Source organism: Pelophylax lessonae, assembly GCF_965119305.1.
Source record: "Pelophylax lessonae genome assembly, chromosome: 3".
NCBI classification, from domain to species: Eukaryota; Metazoa; Chordata; class Amphibia; order Anura; family Ranidae; genus Pelophylax; species Pelophylax lessonae.
The window spans coordinates 44286292-44300713 of record NC_138770.1 but is presented as its reverse complement, the minus strand read 5'-3'; the positions used below and the strand labels follow the sequence as shown (position 1 = coordinate 44300713).

The 14422-nt window shown below is 50.1% G+C and overlaps 1 protein-coding gene across 3 annotated transcripts in view; it reads left to right on the top strand.

The window, feature by feature from the left end:
* Positions 1 to 14148, top strand: part of LOC309551439 (uridine-cytidine kinase-like 1) — a 49627-nt gene extending 35479 nt beyond the window's left edge. For all 3 annotated transcript variants that reach the window (XM_082252016.1, XM_082252014.1, XM_082252015.1), the window contains exons 9-15: positions 5047 to 5145; positions 5230 to 5323; positions 11499 to 11561; positions 11856 to 11978; positions 13045 to 13152; positions 13688 to 13844; positions 13950 to 14148. In XM_082252016.1, coding sequence (XP_082108142.1) covers positions 5047 to 5145; positions 5230 to 5323; positions 11499 to 11561; positions 11856 to 11978; positions 13045 to 13152; positions 13688 to 13844; positions 13950 to 14029 — 724 coding nt within the window. In that variant the 3' untranslated portion in view covers positions 14030 to 14148. The remainder of the gene's footprint in view (positions 1 to 5046; positions 5146 to 5229; positions 5324 to 11498; positions 11562 to 11855; positions 11979 to 13044; positions 13153 to 13687; positions 13845 to 13949) is intronic.
* Positions 14149 to 14422: the final 274 nt, after the last annotated feature.

The window sequence follows — 14422 nt, the reverse complement described above, 5'->3', positions numbered from 1 at the left end:
AATTCGTGGCGCTACCCTTTGGTCTCGCTTCGGCTCCACGGGTGTTCACCAAGGTGCTTGCACCGGTTCTGGCTTTGTTGAGAGCCCAGGGCATCTCTGTCCTGGGGTATCTGGACGACATTCTGGTTCGGTCTGCGACCAGCCAGGGTCTGGTGAAGGACCTGTCCGTCATAATGCAGACTCTGCAGGAGTTTGGTTGGACGATAAACTTTCCAAAATCGACGCTGTGCCCGTCGGTTCGTCTTCCCTACCTGGGAATGATTCTGGACTCGGTCCAGGCGAGGGTCTTCCTACCGGACGACAAGCTCAGGACTCTTCAGGAAGAAATCAGGTCCCTCAGGGACGTTCCGTGCTCGTCACTCCGGACGTGCATGCGATGTTTGGGATTGATGGTCTCGACTTTCGAGGCGATTCCCTTCGCCCAGTTTCACACGCGGGGTGTCCAAGCGGAGATCCTGTCCAGGTGTGACGGGCGACCGCAATCTCTGGATCTCCAGATTTCGTTGGGCCATCGCACCAGAAGGGATCTTCTGTGGTGGCTCCAGTCCCCGGTGGTGTCGGGGGGCAAGTCTTTTCGTTCTCTCTCATGGACGGTGGTCACCACGGATGCCAGCCTGTCTGGGCTGGGGTGGTGTTCTGGGCGTTCTGTCCGCCCAGGGAACTTGGTCGGAGGAGGAATCCTCCCTTACGATCAACATTCTGGAATTGCGAGCGATAAATCTCTGCCTTCGACGTTGGACGGACAGGCTGCAGGGCCGTCCGGTTCGGGTGCAGACGGACAATGCCACGGCGGTGGCCTACATCAACCACCAAGGGGGCACCAGGAGTGCCCGAGCGGCTCGGGAAGTGGCCTGACATTCTGTCCTGGGCCGAGACACACGTCCCGGCGATAACGGCGGTTCACATTCCGGGGGTGGAGAACTGGCAGGTGGATTATCTGAGTCGCCAGTCCCTGGACCAGGGGGAATGGTCCCTCCACCCGGATGTCTTCCAGATGTTGTGCGCGAAGTGGGGTCTTCCAGATGTGGACCTGTTCGCGTCTCGTCTGTTCGCAGGTTGAACTCGGAACCGCACACGGTGATTCTTGTGGCGCCGGACTGGCCTCGCCGGTCCTGGTACGCAGACCTCGTGAATCTGGCGGTCGACGCCCCGTAGCGTCTGCCTCTTCGAGAAGATCTTCTGTCTCAAGGGCCGATATTCCATCCTGCTTTACAGTCGCTGGCTTTGACGGCCTGGCTGTTGAAACCGAGGTCCTGAAGGATAGGGGTCTCTCCCCTGAGGTCATTCACACTTTGATGAACGCGAAGAAGTCTTCCTCGGGGAAGGTCTATTACCGTACTTGGAAGGCCTATTTTGCCTGGTGTGAGTCCAGGGGGTGTTCCCCTCGCACATACTCGGTGTCTAGGGTGTGGTCCTTCCTTCAAACGGGTGTAGACCAGCGTTTGGCGCTGGCTACGATCAAGGGTCAGATTTCTGCGCTGGCTGTTCTCTTTCAACGTCCTGTGGCGTCTAACTCCTTGGTTAGCACCTTTGTTCAAGGGGTGCGACATCTGGTCCCTCCTAGGAGGGAACCTCTGCCTCCTTGGGACTTGAATCTTGTTCTCTCCGTGTTACAACATGCTCCTTTTGAAAACATCAGGGAGATCTCGTTGTCCATGTTGTCCAAAAAGGTTGCCTTTTTGGTGGCGATCACTTCGGCTCGCAGAGTGTCGGAGCTGGCTGCTTTGTCCTGCAGGTCTCCGTATTTGGTCATTCACTTGGATAAGGTGGTCTTGCGACCTAACCCTTCTTTTCTTCCGAAGAGGATTTCGGAATTTCACCTCAATGAGGACATTGTCTTGCCTTCGCTCTGCGCGAAGCCTAAACATCCGAAGGAGGTGGATTTGCACTCCTTGGATGTTGTTCGGGCGATTAGGGTTTACCTAAAATGGACTGAATCTTTTCGTAAGTCGGATTCTTTATTTGTCCTTCCAGAGGGACCTCGGAAGGGCATGGCGGCGTCGGCTTCTACCATCGCCAAATGGATCAGACAGACCATTGAACAGGCTTATGCTCTGAAGGGACAAGTTCCTCCTATGCCTGTGAAGGCGCACTCTACCAGATCTCTGAGTACGTCTTGGGCCTGTCATCATCGGGCTTCTGTGGCCCAGGTGTGTAAGGCGGCGACTTGGTCGTCCGTTCACACCTTCTCAAAGTTCTACAAGGTGGATGTTCAGGCATCGGCAGATGCTTCCTTTGGCCGCAAGGTTCTTAGTGCGGCAGTTCCTTAGGGTCCCTTGTTTTGGACCCTTGGCTGTTTGGGTATGTTTTTTTTTTTTTATCCCTAGGTTATTTGTTTTTCCTGGGTTGTTGCTCCTGTTGAGCAAGTTTTTTTCATGCTGCCCAGCAGGTTTCCTTCCCTCGGTAAGGTTCCTTTCTCTGATGTGGAGACTGCGTTGCCTTAGGCGCGGCTAATGTTTGCACTGCTTTGGGACGTCCCCATTGTGACGAATATGAAGAGGCGGCGACTGTCGGAGGACTTAAGAGAAAACGGAATTTTTGTAAAATCTTACCTGTAAAATTCCTTTCTCTGAGTCCTCCGACAGTCGCCGCCCCTGCCCCTCTTTTGGGGTTTGGTTGTATACTCTACTGCTATTCTACTGAGACTGAGGTATGGATACAGGAAGTAGGAGGGTATTGACTGAGGGGACCACCCCCCTGGGGTGGGATATGTTAAAAGCTTTAATATTGACATATTCTGTTGCCTAGCTACTCCTACGGAGCAAAGGTTAATTACCCCATTGTGACGAATATGAAGAGGCAGCGACTGTCGGAGGACTCAGAGAAAGGAATTTTACTGGTAAGATTTTACAAAAATTCAGTTTTTTTTTTTTAGCAGTGACCATAGAGAATAAAATGGGGATGGTTGCAATATCTTTTTATCACACCGTATTTGTGCAGCGGTCTTATTTTGGAAAAAAATCCCTTTTTTTTTTTTTTGAAAAAAAATAGGAAAACCGTAAAGTTAGCCCACTTTTTTTTCTATATTGTGAAAGATAATGTTACGCCGAGTAAATAGAGACCCAACATGTCGGGCTTCAAAATTTCGCACGCTCGTGGAATGGTGAAAACATTGGTACTTAAAAATCCCCAAAGGGGACAGTCTAAAAAATTCTACAGGTTACCAGTTTGGAGTTAGAGGAGGTTTAGGGCTCAAATTATTGCTCTCGCTCTGATGATCGCGATACTTCATGTGTGGTTTGAACACTCTTTACATATGTGGGCGGGACTTATGCCCACCATATGGCGGCGCGTATGCGTTCGCTTCTGCGTGTGAGCTAACGGAGACAGGGCGCTTTTCATTTTTTTTTTTTTTTCCTATTTATTTTATCTATTTGTTTTTTTTTATATTTTTTTTTTTCCTATTACAAGGAATGTAAACATCCCTTGTAATATAAATAAGCAGGACAGGTCCTCTTTAATGTGAGATCTGGGGTCAAAAAGACCTCACATCTACACTAAAAAATGAAAAAAAAAATGGTTTGTTTAAATCCTTTGCTAGTAAGCGATGTATGACGTCCTCCAAGGCCATAGAGTGGAGTGGGGGCCATCTTGCCTCACTTGACTTCCTGCCTGAGAGGAGCGTGGACCGGATCGTTTTCCCTGCTACTAACGGGTCCAGTAAGCGGGGAAAAACGACCAGGAAGCGGCGGGAGAGGTGACCCCCCCCCTCCCGCTGAATCCGCCGTTGGGACCACCCTTATGTTAAAGAGGATCGCCTGCTGTTTAAAAAAATTACCGGGGTTATAGCAGCTATCTGCTGCCATAACCTCGGTATTTAAAACGTACTGATGTCTATAGTGGGCGGTCCGTAAGTGGTTAAGCTCCAATCCTGGATAGATGCCATGTAGGACCTCCTGAACATTGGTTTAGCTCCAATCCTGGATAGATGCCATGTAGGACCTCCTGAACATTGGTTAAGCTCCAATCCTGGATAGATGCTATGTAGGACCTCCTGAACATTGGTTAAGCTCCAATTCTGGATAGATGCCATGTAGGACCTCCTGAACATTGGTTAAGCTCCAATCCTGGATAGATGCCATGTAGGACCTCCTGAACATTGGTTAAGCTCCAATCCTGGATAGATGCCATGTAGGACCTCCTGAACATTGGTTAAGCTCCAATCCTGGATAGATGCCATGTAGGACCTCCTGAACATTGGTTAAGCTCCAATCCTGGACAGATGCCATGTAGGACCTCCTGAACATTGGTTAAGCTCCAATCCTGGATAGATGCCATGTAGGACCTCCTGAACATTGGTTAAGCTCCAATCCTGGACAGATGCCATGTAGGACCTCCTGAACATTGGTTAAGCTCCAATCCTGGACAGATGCCATGTAGGATCTCCTGAACATTGGTTAAGCTCCAATCCTGGACAGATGCCATGTGGTACCTCCTGAACATTGGTTAAGCTCCAATCCTGGACAGATGCCATGTAGGACCTCCTGAACATTAAAGTGTATCTAAACCCAAGAAAAAAAAATGTAATGCCTTGCAGCTTACCAGTCTGTGGTGCATTTCATGTACTGCCAGTAAGGGAGCCCCAGTGTTTTTTTGTCTGCAGGTGGTCATCCTATGTCATTATTTAGGCTCCCCCCCCCGATGAAATGTTCTCCCTTACAGTCCTCTGCAGAGTAATTCAATCTCAATGGATCCATCAACCAATCAGTGCATTAGGAGTATGAAAAAGGGGTGAATTAGATTGCTTGAGTATGTGTGCTTTTAGGCTCATCTCTATATGTTGGGTGTGAAATGTGATGTATGGTGGAGTAGGGCAGCCTGTGTTGAAGCTGTGCTGTGTGTCGGATTTCCCAGCATGCCTTGTTTTCCAGATCCACCTAAGACACTTGGTTGGTATTCTGTGCACATCTGGGTGCAAGGGGCCCCTTCCATTGCAGCGGGTGTTCTCAGCCCCTCCCCTTGCAGGGTGACTGTGTGTGGGTGGAGGCTGCTGTGGGTTGCAGTGTATGTTCTTAGGTCTAATCTCCTTCATTTCCCTGTCATCAGGGCAGCTCTGGCCTCGGCCCACCAGGGACAGCCTCTTCCTGAAACCCTGAGTGTCCTCCAGAATACGCCCCAAGTGCGTGGAATGCACACCATCATCAGGTGAGACCCCCCATTTATCTGTGCTGGAGGTGACCCCCCCCTTCCATTATCACCTTATACTTACCTGTTCTCCACCTTCTCCAGGAACAAAGACACCAACCGAGATGAGTTCATCTTCTACTCCAAACGCCTAATGCGTCTACTCATCGAGCACGCCCTCTCCTTCCTACCTCTTAATGTAAGTGTGCTCTGAGCATGCGCTCATTCCTCCCCACTTCTACAATTTATCAATATTCTCTCACACACACACACACATTCTACGTTTCCATCCTCCTATTCTACATATGTGCACACCCACCCCCATTCAGTAATGTGTACCCCACAGTAAGTGTTCTCTGAGAGTGTGTGCTCACCGTCTCTCCCCCACCCATTCTGCATGTATGTAGTGTGTGCACCCCCCTATTCCACATGCTTTAATGTGCACACTTGCCATTCCACATGTCCTCGATGTGCATGTGCACCCCTGTTCCACATTTCTGTAAAGTGTATCCCACAGTAGGTGTTCTCTGAGAGTGTGTGCCCACTGTCTCTCTCCCCCCCCCCCCCCCTACACACACACACACACACACACACCCATTCTGCGTGTATGCAGTGTGTACACCCCCCTATTCCACATGCCTCATCTTGCACACTTGCCATTCCACATGTCCTCGATGTGCATGTGCACCCCTGTTCCACATTTCTGTAAAGTGTATGCCATCGTAAGTGTGCTCTAAAAAATTTGTGTTAACCCTCCCCTTAGTGTGCACCCCCCCCCCCCCCTCAGTAAGTGTGCTCTGAGAGTGTGTGCTAACCAGCCCCCACCACCACTTCCACATTTTTGTAGTGCATACACCCCTTTATTCTACATGTCTCAATGTACATGTACACCCCCATTCCACATTTCTGTAATGTTTCCCAAACAATTCCTTCCCCCACAATTGTATGTCCTTAGTGTGCCCCCACCCTCCTTTTCCCAGTAAGTGTACTCTAGGTGTGTGCACCCCCTCCTTTTCCCAGTAAGTATACTCTAGGTGTGTGCACCCCCCATTCTTCATTCTCTTAGTGTGCACCCCCTTCCTTTTCCCAGTAAGTATACTCTAGGTGTGTGCACCCCCCATTCTTCATTCTCTTAGTGTGCACCCCCTTCCTTTTTCCAGTAGGTATACTCTAGGTGTGTGCACCCCCCCCCCCATAATTCATTTCCTTAGTGTGCACCCCCTCCTTTTCCCAGTAAGTATACTCTAGGTGTGTGCACCCCCCATTCTTCATTTCCTTAGTTTGCACCCTCCTCCTTTTCCCAGTAAGTATACTCTAGGTGTGTGCACCCCCCCCCCCCATTATTCATTGCCTTAGTGTGCATCCCCCTCCTTTTCCCAGTAAGTATACTCTAGGTGTGTGCACCCCCCATTCTTCATTCTCTTAGTGTGCACCCCCTTCCTTTTTCCAGTAGGTATACTCTAGGTGTGTGCACCCCCCCCCCCCATAATTCATTTCCTTAGTGTGCACCCCCTCCTTTTCCCAGTAAGTATACTCTAGGTGTGTGCACCCCCCATTCTTCATTTCCTTAGTGTGCACCCTCCTCCTTTTCCCAGTAAGTATACTCTAGGTGTGTGCACCCCCCCCCCCCCATTATTCATTGCCTTAGTGTGCATCCCCCTCCTTTTCCCAGTAAGTATACTCTAGGTGTGTGCACCCCCCATTCTTCATTCTCTTAGTGTGCACCCCCTTCCTTTTCCCAGTAAGTATACTCTAGGTGTGTGCACCCCCCATTCTTCATTCTCTTAGTGTGCACCCCCTTCCTTTTTCCAGTAGGTATACTCTAGGTGTGTGCACCCCCCCCCCCCCATAATTCATTTCCTTAGTGTGCACCCCCTCCTTTTCCCAGTAAGTATACTCTAGGTGTGTGCACCCCCCATTCTTCATTTCCTTAGTGTGCACCCTCCTCCTTTTCCCAGTAAGTATACTCTAGGTGTGTGCACCCCCCCCCCCCATTATTCATTGCCTTAGTGTGCATCCCCCTCCTTTTCCCAGTAAGTATACTCTAGGTGTGTGAACCCCCCATTCTTCATTCTCTTAGTGTGCACCCCCTTCCTTTTCCCAGTAAGTATACTCTAGGTGTGTGCACCCCCCATTCTTCATTCTCTTAGTGTGCACCCCCTTCCTTTTTCCAGTAGGTATACTCTAGGTGTGTGCACCCCCCCCCCCATAATTCATTTCCTTAGTGTGCACCCCCTCCTTTTCCCAGTAAGTATACTCTAGGTGTGTGCACCCCCCATTCTTCATTTCCTTAGTGTGCACCCTCCTCCTTTTCCCAGTAAGTATACTCTAGGTGTGTGCACCCCCCCCCCCATTATTCATTGCCTTAGTGTGCATCCCCCTCCTTTTCCCAGTAAGTATACTCTAGGTGTGTGCACCCCCCATTCTTCATTCTCTTAGTGTGCACCCCCTTCCTTTTCCCAGTAAGTATACTCTAGGTGTGTGCACCCCCCATTCTTCATTCTCTTAGTGTGCACCCCCTTCCTTTTTCCAGTAGGTATACTCTAGGTGTGTGCACCCCCCCCCCCATAATTCATTTCCTTAGTGTGCACCCCCTCCTTTTCCCAGTAAGTATACTCTAGGTGTGTGCACCCCCCATTCTTCATTCTCTTAGTGTGCACCCCCTTCCTTTTTCCAGTAGGTATACTCTAGGTGTGTGCACCCCCCCCCCATAATTCATTTCCTTAGTGTGCACCCCCTCCTTTTCCCAGTAAGTATACTCTAGGTGTGTGCACCCCCCATTCTTCATTTCCTTAGTGTGCACCCTCCTCCTTTTCCCAGTAAGTATACTCTAGGTGTGTGCACCCCCCATTCTTCATTTCCTTAGTGTGCACCCTCCTCCTTTTCCCAGTAAGTATACTCTAGGTGTGTGCACCCCCCCCCCCCCCATTATTCATTGCCTTAGTGTGCATCCCCCTCCTTTTCCCAGTAAGTATACTCTAGGTGTGTGCACCCCCCATTCTTCATTCTTTTAGTGTGCACCCCCTTCCTTTCTCTTGCGTCCTCCGACAGTCCCCGCCTCCTCTAAGTCATCACTATTGGCTATTGTCATCTGCTCCGCAGGAGTAGCTAGGCATATAGACTTAGTTAAAAACAAAAGGCATTTGCATGTATACACACCCATGGGGGCTGTCCCATCTGGTCAATACCCCCCTGCAGTGTCCACTCCCAACTCAGTTTTAATTTGCCTAGCATCAGGAGTAGTTAGGCTTTCCCTGTGCTGGGGCTTCGGTCTCAGCCTATCTTCCTTTTTATTTGATTTTATTGAAAAATGTCAGTTTTTTTCTTTCTTTACTAGCTGTTTATTTGATCAGCTTTAGTTTTTAGTCGACTCTTCGGACGAAGATGGTCATGCGGTGCTGGGATTCGGACTGGCCGCCCTGGGTCTCCAGGGCACAGAGGGTCAGATGGACCCCCAGCCCGCCATCGAGCGTTCAGCTATGGTTCGCCCTGGCACTATGAACGACCCATCCCTGTTCGCTGCAGGGATGCAGCTGTGAGGTGGCTACCTCACCGGACGCATCTGCGGCTCAGCAGTGCAATGTCCCTAGCAAACGGCACTCCCTGTCAGATAAGGACAGCGGCTTTCCGTTCTGTGAGGCTCCCCACGCCATCGGGTACAGGTAAGTGCTTCTGTGTGGGGCCTCTGTGTGGGGTGGCAGTCCTGGTTGCTGTGTGTTCCCCATGTCTGTGCCTTGTGTGACCCCCTGCTGCGATCCCTGCGGGTTTCGCTTGTACATGCGCTGTGTGTGTGTTTGAGGGGTCCCCTTCCCTGGGTCACTTAGGGGTTTGGGGGTGCAGACTGTGTATGGACCGCGGCGGGGTGACACCGCGCGGTCCGCCATTATTTTACACACTGGGCAAGCATGTGAGCTTCTCTATGGGCGAATCTACATGCTGAATTGGCGCCAATCGCCGCCATTTTTGCGGTGACCGGTCGGTCCGGCCGCATGTCGGCGGCCATTTTGGTGGAGCCTCCCATACGTTTCTATGGGGCAGCCATTTTCCCTGGGACATGCAGCAGAATAGTTCAGCCTACTTTCACAGCACTTCCTCTTTCTCTGAAGCAGGACAGCAGTGGCAACACTCTGCGGGGGCTCTGCAGGTTATTGCTCTCAATATATCTCTGTACTGTCGCTTCTGGCTCCGTTTTGTCTCCTTCCTGTTTGGGGGTCTTTTTTCTGTTCTATACCTGGAGCGGTGGGCTGCGCACTCGCAGCGCTTTTAAGGGGACAGCACCTAATTCTTGCACTGTCCGTTTTTTTCTCACTTGAGCATGGATTCTCAGGATAGCAAAGTTCCACCAGCCTTGGTGGAGGCCCCCGATTCTCCTGTGGCCCCTCTGAGACCTGATTTAGCCGCTGTAGTGGCGACTTTGGTGTCCAATAGGAAAATGCTGATGGCTGAACGTGCTGCTCGTCAGGGACCCAGATGGTCCCTCTCCTCTTGGGGTCTGAGGGGGAGGCTGTGATGGAAGGGGTTGATGTCCCCTCCCCGGGGTCACCTGCAGAGCGGGCAACCATGGACGCATTGATTGTGTCTGTTAGGGACACCTTACATTTTGAAGAGGAGCCCTGTCCTCCGGGCGTTGTGTCCCCGTTTGGGACGCACGGGACTCGCAAGTCTGCGCAGGTTTTTCCCTGCCCAGAAGAATTACATGACACTGTTAATGAACAGTGGCGCACGTTGCAACGTCCATTCCTGGTCCCTAGTCGGTTTGGGTTGAGTTATCCCTTTGATCCGGCTACGGAATCCCGATGGTGTGTGCCGCCACAGGTGGATCACGCTGTGGCTGTGCTGAACGCGTCTACCATCTTCTCAAGGTGGTCACTGAATTTCACCTTAATGAAAAAATTGTTCGGCCTTCGCTTTGCACGAAGCCTAAGCATCCGAAGGAGATTGCCTTGCATTCTTTGGATGTTGTTCGGGCGATCAGGGTTTGCCTGTCGTCTACGGAATCCTTTCGTCAAACTGATTCCCTGTTGGTTCTTCCTGAGGGTTCTCGGAAGGGCATGGCTGCGTCCGCAGCAACTATTGCCAAATGGATCAGACAGACCATTGAGCAGGCTTATGCTTTGAAGGATTGGGTTCCACCCTTCCCTGTTTAGGCGCACTCTACTAGATCTGTGAGTACGTCCTGGGCTTGTTGGCATAGGGCCTCGGTGGCCCAGGTGTGCAAGGCTGCGACTTGGTCGCCGGTGCACACTTTCTCAAAATTCTACGGAGTAGATGTTCTGGCATCAGCTGATGCTTCCTTTGGCCGCAAAGTTCTCAGTGCGGCAGTGCCATGAAGGATGGCTGTTGGTATTTGCTTTCCTGGGCGGTTGCTCCTGTTGAACATTGTTTTTTCTGTTGCCCAGTGGGTTCTCTTACAGTGGATGTAAGGTTCCTTTCTCTGATATGGATACGGCGTTGCCTCTTCTACGGTTGCGTTTCCCACCCCTCATGTCTATACTGCTTTGGGACATCCCAATAGTGATGACTTAGAGGAGGCGGCGACTGTCGGAGGACGTAAGAGAAAACGGAATTTTTGTAAAATCTTACCTGTAAAATTCCTTTCTCTGAGTCCTCCGACAGTCGCCGCCCCCGCCTCTCTATGGGGTTCTTGTTCTTACTGCTATGCTACCAATCTGAGTTTGGAGTGGACACTGCAGGGGGGTATTGACCAGATGGGACAGCCCCCAGGGGTGTATACATGCAAATGCCTTTTGTTTTTAACTAAGTCTATATGCCTAGCTACTCCTGCGTAGCAGATGACAATACCCAATAGTGATGACTTAGAGGAGGCGACTGTCGGAGGACTCAGAGAAAGGAATTTTACAGGTAAGATTTTACAAAAATTCTGTTTTTTCCAGTAAGTATACTTTAGGTGTGTGCACCCCCGATTCTTCATTCTGTGTGCACCCCCTCCTTTTCCCAGTGAGTATACTCTAGAAGTGTGCACCCCCCATTTTACATTTGTTCAGTGTGTACCCTCACTTTCCCAGTAAGTGTAAAGTGTACCCCCCCATCCCCATTCTACATGCCAGTAATGTGTACCTCACAGCAAGTGCGCTCGGAGTGTGTGCCCAACCTACACACAAATGCACCATTTTACTTGAGGGTGTTGTCCCCATTTTTCCAGTAAGTTTTCCAGCTTGAGATGTTTGCACCAGAACCCCAATTCTACATAATTCTCGGTTTGTAGCTCCCCCTGGTAGGTGTTCTCTGGCTCTGCATCCCCCTTTCCTCTCATTGTACGTGAGCTCTCCTCGGTGTGTGTGTCCTGGGTCATGGTGGGTTTGTCCTCTCCTCACATCTTGTTACATAACACTGAATGTCTTTCTTCTTCTCAGCTGGTGACGGTGGAGACCCCGCAGGGCACCCTGTATCACGGGAAGAGGTTCCATCGCCAGAGGGTGAGTGTAACCAAAAAGTGCTTGTCCAATCACAAGCCAGAAACTCGCAGACCTCTACAGGGGTTGTTAATGCTAAGCTTCATATTATCCCCATATGCAGTGTTTGCTACCCTTGTTTGTAATGCTTTGTTAGATGTCTGAGCTCAAATCCAAATCTCTTACATGTATATAACACATGAGGTGACAAAGGGAGTGATTGCATATTAACATGGTAAGTGTATGGAGCTCATAGAGCCTGGAATTTGTTCACCAATAGCCACCCTGAGCTCTGACTGTCATTTTGTCATCCTACAGATCACAGGGGTGTCCATCCTCCGGGCCGGGGAGACCATGGAGCAGGCTCTGACTGCAGTGTGTAAAGACATCCGCCTGGGCAAAATCCTCATCCAGACCAATCACAACACAGGGGAGCCCGAGGTGGGTGCATGCCGAGACACCATCTGTTCACACACAGCACCCTGCTATATTCAGACGTGTGACTGGTGTGTGCGCAAAGAGAACCTGTCACATCTAGATTATCCTGCAGGAATCAGGAAGACAAGTGTGGTGCCGTACCAGAAACCAGTTTACTGTACTGGGTGTACTATACAGACATCTTAGCCTGTATGGGGGTCTCATGAGATCCAATCTTAAGAGTTGGGGAAGGGGGAGGGTCTGTATCATTGGACCCGAGCAGATTGTAAAATGTAATGGCTGTACAGTCCACTGTGTTGGAAATATGCAGAGTGATATGAAAGTGTGCGCATGAAGAAAAGGCAATTGACTATATTTGGAGACTCTGCACCTCTGAGTAATGTCTGTCCCACAGATCAGAAATTCAGGTGTGCTTAATACATCTTGTCTGCAGAGTACCATTCCCTTTTCCAAAGAGGCAGACCACCTGACCTGACAGTTATCTGTTGTGTGATTTTCGTCTTCTCTTCCCTCTTCCTTCTGCCATATCCTCCTTTCTCCTCTCCCGTCTTCCTCTTGTCTTTGCCATCGTCTTCCTCCTGTCTTTGCCCTCGTCTTTCCTCCTGTCTTTGCCCTCGTCTTTCCTCCTGTCTTTGCCCTCGTCTTTCCTCCTGTCTTTGCCCTCGTCTTTCCTCCTGTCTTTGCCCTCGTCTTTCCTCCTGTCTTTGCCCTCGTCTTTCCTCCTGTCTTTGCCCTCGTCTTTCCTCCTGTCTTTGCCCTCGTCTTTCCTCCTGTCTTTGTCCTCGTCTTTCCTCCTGTCTTCATTTTATTTCTTTTAGCTGTTCTCTCCTCCTCTCTTCCCTCTTTTCTTCTCGCTGTTCTTCCCTTCTCTATCCATTCTTTCATGTTGTCCTGCACTCCCCAGTTCTCCCTGCTCCTCCTCTGTCCTCCTCTTCTTTTGTTCCTCTTTCCTCCTCTTCCTTTTTCCTCCTCTCTCTCCCGCCATTCCTTCTTCACTTCCTCTCTTTGTTTCCTACATTTCTCTCCCTCCTTCAGTCCACCTCTCATCACACCTCTGTTCTCTTTGCAGCTCCATTACCTGCGACTGCCCAAGGAGATCAGTGAAGACTATGTCATTCTGATGGACAGCACTGTGTCCACAGGGGCCGCGGCGATGATGGCGATCCGAGTTCTTCTGGTAAGGGACACACTGGGTGTATGAGCATCTGTGAAAGGAAATGTCCACACCCTCCAGTCCTTGCGGTCTGCAGCTCCAACCTATCTGACCTCCCGTGTATTGGAAAACATGTCACTGCGCCAGTAGGAGGCAGATATATACTCTGTAGAAGACCATTCTAGCTCTGTGTGTAGAACATTTTATGCTAATAAGTGGCTGTAGGGCTCAGGGAACAATGTTAGAGCAATAATTAGGGGAACCATGATCTAGTTTATCTTCTGTATATATTTTTACCCATTATATTCCCAACCAATCAAACATTAAGGAAAATCATACTGTAAATAGTTATCTACAATTAACACTGGTCAGCAACGAATCTGCATAAGGATGTCTTATGCGTAAATATTTGGGTGGTCACTATGAAGATTTGGTCTAATGAATAGGGATATGGGAATATTTTGATTCCGGGAAATGAGATCCTCGGAGGTTTATACACTTGAACTAATCTAGGGAATCCTGGTGTCTGGACTATGTCAAACGTGTGTCTTGTCTACAGGATCACGACGTGCAGGAGGAGAAGATCTTCTTAATCTCACTGTTGATGGCGGAGATGGGAGTGCACTCGGTGGCGTACGCCTTCCCGCGAGTGCGCATCATCACCACTGCTGTGGATAAACGCGTTAACCAGGAATTCCACATCATCCCAGGCATCGGTGAGTGACCTCTGACCCCTTACACTGTGCTGTGCATGGGGAAAGAAGCAGACTCCTAGTCCTGTCGGTCACCGATTTCTTTAATGCACATTGTTTCTTCTACAGGTAATTTCGGGGACCGCTTCTTCGGCACAGACGCTCCGCCCGAATGTTGTGACAGCGAAGAGTGTGAAATGGACTACTGAGCGCAAATACAGGCCCCTCCCCCCCCCTGACTCGCCCTGCGCTCCATCCTTATTTATTACTCTGCTTAACCTCTCCTGGAGAATCTTGAAGCTGGAGCGGAGAGTGTGATCCGTGCCGGGCAGAATCACCAAAACCTTCATGCTGTGGGCCATTGTGTAGCTGCAACCTTCATAACATGGGCTTTAAAGAGAACCTGTCATACGACTGTCTGTACTGGCTAAGGCTGCCACCCTGGAGGAGCTGCACATTACCTGACTCCTGGAAGTGGTGTCAGTATCAGGGTGCTGTGGTATGGCAATTGAATAACTTCTAGTAGGCAGTAGTATTGGGTCCAGCTGATTGTTCAAGGGTAGGGAGGGGTGTCCATATTGGGTGCAGTATTGTGTTGGAGG